At 41.0% G+C, this 11,398-nt stretch overlaps 2 protein-coding genes across 3 annotated transcripts in view; both read right to left on the reverse strand.

Annotated features, from left to right (window-relative positions):
• Nucleotides 1–11,398, reverse strand: part of ndst2a (N-deacetylase/N-sulfotransferase (heparan glucosaminyl) 2a) — a 38,020-nt gene that overhangs the window by 17,623 nt on the left and 8,999 nt on the right. The window contains exons 2-4 of one of the 2 annotated variants that reach the window (XM_035663375.1): nt 8,244–8,305; nt 3,400–3,450; nt 785–2,430 (exon numbers count right to left, since the gene is read on the reverse strand). In XM_035663375.1, coding sequence (XP_035519268.1) covers nt 785–1,858 — 1,074 coding nt within the window. In that variant the 5' untranslated portion in view covers nt 1,859–2,430; nt 3,400–3,450; nt 8,244–8,305. The remainder of the gene's footprint in view (nt 1–784; nt 2,431–3,399; nt 3,451–8,243; nt 8,306–11,398) is intronic. The other variant, XM_035663377.1, reaches the window with a different exon arrangement.
• Nucleotides 2,278–11,398, reverse strand: part of zswim8 (zinc finger, SWIM-type containing 8) — a 50,798-nt gene continuing 41,677 nt past the window's right edge. Inside the window, exon 24 of the mRNA XM_035663065.1 lies at nt 2,278–2,430. Within this exon, the coding sequence (XP_035518958.1) occupies nt 2,278–2,430 (153 nt within the window). The remainder of the gene's footprint in view (nt 2,431–11,398) is intronic.

The raw sequence follows: 11,398 nt of genomic DNA on the forward strand, positions 1-11,398 counted from the left end.
GCAAGGACTCAGTCTCGGTACATGGGTCGCCAGCTCTACCCACTGAGCTAACCGGGCGCCCGAGATGTGCACCATTATTAGTAACACTAATTTGTGAAGAAGTAACTCTGCGAAGTATTGATGCTTTTACATGAAAGTGTCAGACAGTCAGTATGATGATGAGGGGCAGAGACGAAAAAATAATTACACTTTCTATAGAGAGACGCCAAGTGAGCAGTGAGAGTAAACCAAAACAGTAATTGTGAACCTGACTAACTAGCTAAACAATGAGCTAAACGATGGGATATTGATATTGATTTGGGGACAGATAGCTAGCTAGTCTTGTTTGTCAACTTTATGCAGTGTTATTTACTTTGAATCTTGCTAGCATAAAGTTAGATTTTTTGCTCGTAGCTGAGCAAGTGACCATGTTAAAAGCAGGATAATGTTCTTTGAGGTGTCCATTAACAGGAATTAATGGATTCCCGTCGTCCTTTAATTCCTGATAATGGACACCTCTGAGAGCATTATCCCTTACATACGTCATAGTAATTGTTCAACGTTACTCATGGCACATTGGCATTCAAAAACATGTACAAAAAATGTGAACTGATCCTTTAACTACTTTCAGTGTGAGACAGGAACTTCCTTGGCATACAATCCGAAGCCCTCTTAACAGTAGGAGTATGAATGCATCTTAACATCTCTTAATCAACCACTAGGCAATGTCAGAGGCAACTGAAGTTATTATTTAAAGTTATAGCTAATATTTGATCACTTGTTATCTCTTGTGTGGCTCACCCACCTCCACATCCGACACCTTCATACGGGTTCCCTCCTTGCCAACGAATATATCATCCACGTCCACCAGGATGTGGCGGTCCAAGGACAAACACAGTCTCTTCCCTGTCAGGTATGCAATGGCATCTACAAACACTAGCTTGTGAAGCCAATAGTTGAGATTGTTCCCAAAGAGAACTCTTTGAATGCCATCGTGGAGTCCCAAGTCCTGGACCACGGTGGCGTGGAGGGCCCGGAGAGGACTGGGTCCAAGATGTGCCAGCACCTCAGAGGACTTGGTGCTAGCCAGAAGCACTGGTTCATAGGTAGAGTGGTTGGACTGGAAAATGGTCCAGTCATCCCCTGGTAAAGGGCCCTGCTCAACCTGGTTGGGTTTGGTGATATACAGTAGAGGAGCATTGGGGTTGATACGGTAGTCCCTGAGTCCCAGGTGTGAGTGTAGAAAGAGGGGGAAACCTTTGAGCTGTGCGCTAAGAAGAGAGTTTTCATTAGCTTTAAAGAAGCCAATGACTCCTACTCCATACTCAGCACAGTACTTGTCCAGCAAGTCACGGTTCCACGCATCCAGGTTGACATATTTCAGCACATTTTCATAGATGATCAGTGTGTAGCGTCCACGGTTATGCTCCGTCAATGTGGGCATGTCACCTTTACCGGGAGCAATCTCTGTCCGGTAGTGAAAGCGGCTAGACTCTAATATGGCTACAATCTCCTGGCCCAGCTGGGAGTAGATGCTCTCCACAAACACCAGAACAACAGGCTGCGTCCTAGAATTGTCAACTGCCTTCACCTGTCGTAATCGGCCCTGGCGTGAAGGAAGGAAAAGCGGTGACCTCTGGACACCTGGTCCTCCTCCAGCCGCCCCAGTACTCGCTCCGGGTGACATTCCCCCTCCTCCGCCACAGTCACTGAAGGGTAAAGGTGGGGCCTCCTTGATTTTGGGGCTGTTGGAGACGTAGTAAGCTAGGAAGGCCATGGACAGTAAGCAGAAGATGATAAGTGCCAGGATGAGGCGGTGAAGCTCCAGCTGGCGGACACCTCTCATTAGCTTCCACACACCCAAGCCTGCACCTACCATGGTGTTGGAGGGGGGAGGCAGGACTGGGCAGCAAGCAGCAGCAGTGAACAGTGAAGGAGAGCAGAGAGGTGGAGTAGGGGTGAGAGGAGGAGGGAGTGGAGGCGGAAGATCGAGCAGTAGACACCGGCACTGAGCTGTGCTGAGGAATAGCCATTTACACTAGGTCACCATGGCCAGCATCATGCATTACCTATTCTCCACTTCTAGCTCTGCAGTGCAAAAACTCATATGACTGAATGCTAAGAGGAACAGAGGGAAGGATAGATGATTATTTGATGGATGGAATGTCAAATATTTGGTGATTGAAGAGGGAGAAAGGGCAGTTGGCTGAATAAAAGCTGGCAACGACACAGGTGATCTCCTGAATATCAGGTCCAAAGTTCAGCCTGAGCTGTTTGCTGCTTGGTCAGTTCTTTCTTTCAAGCAGCGGTGCAGGTGTCTTTACATTTGGATGTGTCCGTCTGTAGATGCTTGTGTAGTCTCTCAGCAGTGGGAGTGTCTGTGTTGGTGGCCTGCGCTTCGGGGCTGAACCCCCTCAGGCCACCCTGCCTGGACATCCCAGAAAAAGACACCTAGAGGATTAGGACAGAGAAGGGTGGGAGGAAGAAAGAAGGAAAAAGGACAAAGTGAAGAAGTACATTTTCAATCAACATTTAGTTCTTATAGCTGTCCCTTTGTTCCAGTTGCAACATGGCCGATGGAGCTGATCGCAGTTGTTCTAGACAATGCTTGTGATTCCACCAGAAGTGTGTTTAAAAAGTGTCCCAGAAGCAGCTCTTCATTTGGATGGATGCTGCATGTCAAAGTGTCCTTGAGCAAGACACTGAACCTCAAATTGCTCCCGTTGCTCAGTGTATTACTGTGTCTGAATGCTTAGTTTCCATTCTGGTGAGCAGTTGGCACCTTGCATGGCAGCCACTGCTATCAGTGTATGAATGTGTGTGAATGGGGAGTGTGGCATATAGTGTACAGGGCATTGAGTAGTCGACTAGAAAGGCACCATGTAAGTGGCTTAAGTCCCCGCCCTTTTTGCTCTGGGCTCCAATAACAGTTGAGCAAACCTCGGTCAAAACCTCAGTCAGCTTTCTCCATTCTCTTCCTTAGATATGCTATGTGCTAGGCTCGTCTATATAGAAAAGACAACCAAACTCTGAAGATGGTTAAAAAAATTAAAAGGGACATATATATATAGTCACATCTTAAGTTAACTAGCTAATATTAGCAAAACACTAGCTATCATCACTTGTTAGTTAGCTAGTTAGTTAACATTAGTTAACTTCAGATGTGCCTATATGCTAGACAAGCCTGGCAATATAGCATACTGTATCTAAGTACAGGAAAGGAGAAAGTTGACCACGGTCAACTGTTATTATAGGAGAGAACAAAAAGGGGCAGGACAAAGGGTCAATTCTGACATCTCTGCAGCACTCCAAATGGCACTGAGAGTATTTTGTTAAAGGAATACCCAAAGAAAACTAATTGCTGAATAAGAATTATTGGACAACATCTGTTCTAGATTGAAAAGGGTCTGTAATAATCACCTGGAAAATACTGCAGATCTGAAAACCTTCCGCTCCAAATCTGGAAGAGCCCTGCAGGAGAGAGTTAGAGAGAAATGGAGAGAGGAGAAGAAAAAGGGAAAAAACTTTAAAACTTTATTCCTTTATAAGAAAAACAAGTCCCAGCTCTGTTTATTTTAGATAAAAAAAATCTAAGAAGCTTCATACAGTAAGGTCCAAACCCAGACTTTCAACATGAAATGAAGACAAGCAAGGCCTTGTTATTTGGGGCAGCCTGAAGAAAAAGTCACATCATTTTCCACATAGATACTGTGGCTGACAGACAGTTGGAGCTCTTCAAGGCTTAGACTGATCCTGGCTGAATAATCAGCACAAAAGATCAACAATTCTGTGAGAAAATAACTGGTGCTTTGATAAAAAAAAAAGTATGAAAAATATGTGGAAAGTATGTGGAATGTCCAAAGTGTATTACAGTAACAAACATCCAATCATCAAGCTTGAAACTCTGTTGTGTGCTCTGCTAACAACGAACAGAAGCTTAAGATTACACTTTGTAGGACAATAAAGCATTCAGCAGTTTAAATGGGTTCACTTTCAGGTTTATGCCTTCTTCTCCATAGCAACTGCGGCTGAAGCTTGTGAGTATCATATTTAGAGCCAGCTGCCATACCAAATAAAAAAAACAGTGCATTTCCAATAATTTAAACTGATGGCTAGAACATCAAAAAGAACTCAAAAATCTTACCAACTAACCCTAAGTTGTTAAATGAAATACACAAAAAGTCAGTATCTCATTTATCTTTGGAATATCCAATAGAAACACTAAAAAAAGCATTTGTACCAATGCAAAGAATGTGATCAAACATTCCTTTGTGCCACACTCCAAAGAGAACATCAATACAGAAGCTCGAAATGACTAAAGAATGATCTATTAATGAATATCATCAACTCTTTGCTTACAGAATCATTATCCAGAATTTAGGATAAAAAAAGCTACACACTCCTAACAAAAATGCTATTTATTAATTAATCAAAGTTTCAGGCAAACATAGTTGCCTTCATTATGACACAGAGAGAATACCCTGTATATAACTGTGTGTGGTCCTTCATCAACCACTCTCATTCTGGTATGAATAAGAAACCTAGAATATGCTGCCTTTGTATGAGTAGAGCAACTATACATGTGTGGACGCGTGCCCATGCAGGCCTCAATTCTTTTGGCTAGCAGTGCTAATTAAAGGAGCCTCCCGCAGCAACTGGAAGCAGTGAGTACTGCGAGCAATCACACACACACACACACACACACACACACACACCAGACAAAACCACGGTCTACTGAAGACCCATGCAGTGAATCAGCTACTGTTTGGGCTTCAATTCATGCTCTGTGATGGCCTTAGAACTCACTGTGTGTGTGCACGAGTGTATGTGAACAGACAGTGGAATGAATGGAAAATGTTTGCAAAAGGCCGAGGTGATGGATAAAATTTAATTGGATGGAATTGAGGCAGACACACAAATGACAGCTGGACACTGATGCACTCAGTCAGTCACTCAATGTTTAGGATAAAGAGACAGTCAAGCAAACCATTGAAAAAGACATCTCTTTAAAACACACGTAATTGTTAGGAACAGGGGTGCTGATTTTAGGGCTCATAAAAAAAGAAAAATCCCATGCTTCTGAATAAACCCGAATTGTGTGAGAATAAATTTAAACATGCCTGGAAGGGGAAGTCTATTATCTTATTGTTTTGTAACGAGGGAATTCCTTCAAGATTATTTCAACATCTTCTGAATTTTGTTACTTGTTTTACAGAAGTTAATGTTAGACAGCAGACTCTATCTTTGAATTCAACACAAGGGAAGTTTTTAAAGTACCAATTCAAAGCATACTGAAATTAATAAAAAAATAATTCAATTCAGACAAAATTAAAACTTGTTTTAGTGGCCCTAAGAAGCTACTATGTATATTATTCTATTATATCTATTACTATTTTTCAGTAGTAAAAGTAATAAAGCCTCCATCATAAACCATAAGAAATCACCTATAAGAAAGTGCTTCATTCCTTCTCTAACAATTTCTCTTTTGCAAAGGATTGGCGACATCCCTGTTGGTAGTAGCCTGTTTGGGGTTTTTCTTTTCCTAAGGACACTTAAAAGAATGGTGACCGAAATATGTAGTGAACAGCACATTTCATGCTTGATAAAATAAACTTGCTTTCCGACTTAAGCAGGGATTAACTGTGAGTCAGGAAAAAAGCATAATAACTTGATTTTGCCTTGTGTGAAAGGAGGCAGCAAGAGTGAGGGATGATTTTGTTTCACAGACAGCCCTGTTGGACTGCTGGGAATGGTTTTATCTCTCCTCTATCCTTTCCCCAACTACTACTATTCAAACCTGTTACTGACTGCTCAAGACATCTGTTACACTCGGACCTCTCGGTCAGCATGATATTGTCTCATTTGATGGCAGTCCCCGGAACTGAAACAAAATTGTATCGTGGCAGACTTATATCGTATTGTTGTCCAAAGAATCAATATACTATTGTATCATGATATAATAGTGACCATGCTTAGTTCACCTTGTATTCACTCTGTGTTTTATCAATCATTTTCTGATTGAGCGGGACAATGAGAATTTGTTTTGTTTTTCTGCTCAACTTTCTTTTGAAATTGACTTTTGTTGGCCAAAAACCCAAAGAGACACTGTCTGAATTGTTAGTACATTAGTCATAAACAATGGAAAGCTGCATGACGCTTTTAAAGAACCTCAGAACATCAATACGTGGCATTCTAGGCCGTGTGAGATTTGCTTCACATAGGTAGCAATTACTGCCGAGCTGTAACAAAAGACTGTTCCGATTTTGTCCACGCATTGCATCTACACTCTATCAGGAGAACTGAGTAGTAGATCTGAATACACACTCAGCCACTCCCTGTCTGAGGCCTACGAGCACTGCATAAGGAAATGCCAGACAGACACAGACAGATAGGTTGAAGGTGAGGAAGATGAGGGGGAGGAATAGATAATAAATGGAGTGCTGGAGGAGCAGTGTGGGGAGACTGTGGTCATAATGAGCATCTGCTGTTTAATGGATTACTGAGTAGAGCTGAACACTCCTCTGGGATCCACAAAGACCAGCCATCAGCAACAAGACTGAGGAACCAGCACAAAACCAGCAGTATGGAGGATGTGAATGTTTCATGGCGACATGGCCATTAGTTATAGCGGGTACTAAGTTGGTAATGTAGTGCTGAGCCACCAGGTTGATATTTTTTGTGTAATGGTAAAACATTTGGCCTAAAGGCGGAACTCTACGCCGAGCATAAAACGCTAGTTGGTGGTTGGGTCTCTAAGCCACTGTGTTGAGTTTCTTCATGTACTTTAAAACAATGGCGACTAAAACTAAAACCCTCCCTCGTCTCTCTCCTCAATATGTCTTATGTTTTCCTCTTTTCCTTTTTTCCTCCACAATGCCTGTAAAGAGAAAGGACGAAGGAAAACGAGGAAACAGACAAGAGCATGTCATACAGCGAGGCATGCCACTTGTGCTTAACACACTTTGTGTGTTTAAAGAGGGACTTTCAAACTGCATTATTAACTCATCTGGGTTTTCCATGAGTTGGATCCCATTTTCAGACATGCGCACACACACACACACCCCAAGTGAACCAATCACAGTTGTTGCAGTCTGCGTCACCGCCGTGTGTCGTTACATTTCTGGGGAGCCACAGGCTACAGATTAGGGGAAGGAGGTTTGTGGTAGAAGTATAAATCAGGCATAGGAGTGCAAATGAGTTCCAATACATTTGATTCTTTCAATTCTGCCCTTACATGTCACAGAACATGTCACAGAACATGTGGGGCTGTAATGAACACTGAGGTAGGGAGGAACAAATCACGTGTACTCCTGACAGGATAAAATAACTAAACAGCACCTGAAATAATAAAATCCAAGTGGAGAAATCCTATGTGAAGTATGAAATATTCACTTAGCAATTGAGTATTAAGCTTCAAGTCCTACAGATTAAGCATTTAGTAACTGAATTATTCCTACATACTGGTTCAAACATTCAGCGGAACAGGAGAAACTCAGTAAAAGTAACCTTTAACCAACTCTGTATCTGATACAGAAAAGCCTTTCATTCAAAGGTCATTCTTAATAGAGCCAATGAGTAATGGGCCCACGAAAATTTGGATGTGTAAGAAGAAAATGGCATTTGTTGAGACAAAGCTCACTGATGCTGTCACACCTATTAGCTACCTTTGGAGCATAATCATCAATTTTATAAAAGACACAATTTGTGAGGTCAAATTTGACCTTTTTCTCTTGTGAACTCTGCCACTTATCTGTTAGCATGAAATGTATTAGAAGCCTTGTGCTTCTCTGCAAGTCTGAGTTTGGCAGTGAGTTTAACTGTTAAAATTTTAAAAGTAAACTAACTTCAACACTAAAGGTTTTCAAGTGATTAATTCATACAGAAGACGCAACTCTTAGCAATGTCAACTAGAATTGGTTGTTAATGTATATCTTAACTCATGTTACAGAATTTTTTACTTAAATATTCCTTAATAAAGTTTCTTGTATTGGAAAGCAACCTTTGAGTATCAGTGCAAAATCCACATAGAAAAAGTTAACTCACTATCAGTCGTCATATTGACGAAATCTGAATTTTCCTCACTACAATTGGTATCAGAATCAAATTTCCCACATCAGGCTGCATACATATAAACACAGAGGTGTCAGATCAAGTAACCATAGCTCATGAAATTCCAGTAACACTGTCTGTGTTCTTCGTTATGATATACTTACGTATCACTACAAAGTCACTACTGAAAGCTAAAATGTATTATGTGTACTGACTTGCTTGGCCTGGCTTTTCCTCCACTGTCACAAGAACTTCAACTCAACATTGCTGGGAACATCTGAAAAAGCAAGAAGGACAGAGAAAGAGGCTGTGATTAAGGCAAATAGTAGACACACTGTGCAGGAGAGAACAGCATTCAAAATACAGAAATGAACCCCCTGAGAATTTTTGAGGATAAGTCTTAATGACTTTGGTGAACCCACGACCTTTCCTCCAAAATCCATTTCAAATGTCCCCATGAACAACACCTTGACAGGCCAACTCGATAACTAATGGTCAGGTTTCTTTTTGACAGAACATAATAATTGTAATTTTACTGAGCAGTATAGTACCTGAGACGCATTGAGCTTAGAAAATGGACAGAATTTTCTAAGCTGAATGAAAATCTATCATGTTTCAGATTTTCATAAAGGGTAATGAAAAGGAACCTGGCATGAAAAGAACCACTGAGCAGGCCTGTGGAACAGAGGCTAGCTGGGAAATCTATAACCTATTTCAACCAAGGACTTCAGACTTCAACCAGGTTTGGAAAATAATAGTTCATTTGTTTGTTTGTTTGTGTTTAACAGAAGGAAGACTTGTGATGTTATAGTTTGTTATTGTAGCAATCCAATGAAAACTCCAAAATCAACAGTGCACTATTCCATCTCCCATCCCTCTCTGACTTCCCTCACGTCTGTGTCACTCAGCCCCAAGATCACTGGTTCCTTCTGAAAACATAAATCTTTAAAGCCTCATAAATATATAGTTTCATGGTAAAAGGGGCTCAGTCATTTCTTAGAACAGCTGCTCACTGTAGTTTTTAGAAAACATAACTCAAACAGGAGGAAATGATGGGTTTGTTGTGGAATATTTGTAGTGGCAAATTAATCCACATTTGGTGCTCTAGTGAGTATTTGGTGGGAATGGAAAGATGTATCACAGTTAAATCAAAATACAAATATGTAAATATTCTAATTGGTGAGATGAAAAATGAAGCGTGATATCAATCGTGGTATCAAGGCACAAAGACTTCAATTTCACTTTTACAAAGAAAAAGAAATATGCATGCTCCGACCTAGAAATAAAAAAGTTACATTATAGTATAATATGCTGATATAAAGTATATATATATATATATATATATATTTAATATAATATATAGTATATATCGTATAATATAGTTATTAATATATGTATTCTATATATATATATTAATATATATATATATATTATAATTTACATAGTATATATATAATATACTATATTTATATTATATAGCCTATATAATATCATATACATTATTATATACTAGTATATATATATATATACTATATATACTATTTAGGTAGCCCTTCTCATTTTTAGCCAGCGCTGATGTCACATTTGCCAGTTAAAGCAACAAACGTCAGCGGCAGCAAGCCACATCACCTGTCGCTAATTAGTGGATGGCGGGTCAATGTAAAGCTACGCTGCTGTCAGGTTTGTGTGCTCCTGTACTCTGCCAAAGATTGTTTAAGCACCACTCTATAAGACAACACACAACCTATAGTCTCAGCTCCAACAGAGTGAGACGTCTTCTCTCTAGCTGATCACGGCATGTCGACATTCTTCCAGTTAAACATCCATTCATCTCATATTAATAATTGCACTTAGTATTGTCAGATGCCCAATATTAAATATATTTAAGGATTCCAGTTGCGTTGGACACATTGTTCACAGCTTGTTGTTGACTCCTGTGGTCATTAGTTTTTCCAAGATATTCATTTGTTTTCATCTTTGCACTGCAGTTACGCATTCACAGCAGTCACCTCTGAGTTTTGGGACTGGGATGTGGCATTGTGTGAAAATGTGACGTCAATGAATACGCTATTTTTTTTTTTTTGGTCCCCGTCTCTCTTCTCACTTTGATGTCTCAGTTTGAGCAAAGAGAATCCTGCAGTTCATCAGCCTGCGGGCAAACACATCCCCTCAGCTGCTCTCCTTCAGCTCAACACTGATTAACACTCATCTACTCACTGCACGCGCTCCATAAGCAAACCACTTCACTGCAGCCTGTGTGACAGGGACAGCCACATGGTGCTTATAATAACTATTTGCTCTTCAGTCCCACTTTGTAGTTGAGTGATTCTCTATCAGCAGTATTCACTGTAGTGCTGGTGGAAGAATGGCGACACTGTTGCATAATCCAAGACAACTGAGAGAAGGACTCGGCCAGACCTGACTGATGCTCTCTCTACTTCTGTTAGCAAAGGGAGCACAGAGGGACAGCTTGACCGTGGCGAGGTCCTTCTTTGTGGTATAGCTTGTCTATCCAGCACTACCAGACCATCTGGCTTAAATACACACAGCACCTATTCTTCTAAATAACACAATCAGTTAGTTTACACAGACAGGCCAATAAGAGGACATGTCATCTCACTGCCAAAAACACATGCCAGTTTGTCACTTAACAGAAAACATGCTTTTGTTTCTAGATATGCCACGAGCTGATCCAAAGCGTCCCTATCAGGGGGAGAGAAGAGAGGCAGGGAGGGCGGGATAATAGCTAAGCTAACCCAGTTTGGACCTGGATAATGTCCAGGCTCAGGAAAATGAAATGGATGAAACTCAGGCTAACCCAGCAACAGGAAATCAGAGACCGTTGTTCCCACTTTACAGAGACGTGGCTCAATCCATTCATCTATTATTCCGTCATTTTAAATGACATTTTTAATGAAAATGAGATATATAGCCTATTTCATACTATTGTTTGGGGCTTTTATTGCCTTTATTATAGTGACAGCTGGAGACAGACAGGAAAGGGGGGCAGAGAGAGGGGATGACGCAGCAAAGGGTCGCAGGTCGGATTCGAACCCTGGGCAGCTGCAGCAAGGACTCAGGCTCGGTACATGGCCCGGTTAGCTCTACCCACTGAGCTAACCGGGCGCCCCATGTAATACCATTTAAACAACTCAATTTATCAACACATGGGAAGAAAATATGACCAGACCGTGTGGCTGCTTTTTATATCAACAACCCAGTAACCCCGTTTGACCTCCTTGTTGCTACTTGCTTTCCCAGTAACGATAGCTGCCGCTGGTTGATGAACATTTTCTCAGTATTACTCGCTTGTCCTGTGTATGGATGTTTCTGGCGACTAATTAAATGAAAATCTAAATTTAGACGAGTC

This window comes from Morone saxatilis, unplaced genomic scaffold (assembly GCF_004916995.1).
Source record: "Morone saxatilis isolate NCDOM2014 unplaced genomic scaffold, NCSU_SB_2.0 Contig19, whole genome shotgun sequence".
NCBI lineage: Eukaryota > Metazoa > Chordata > Actinopteri > Moronidae > Morone > Morone saxatilis.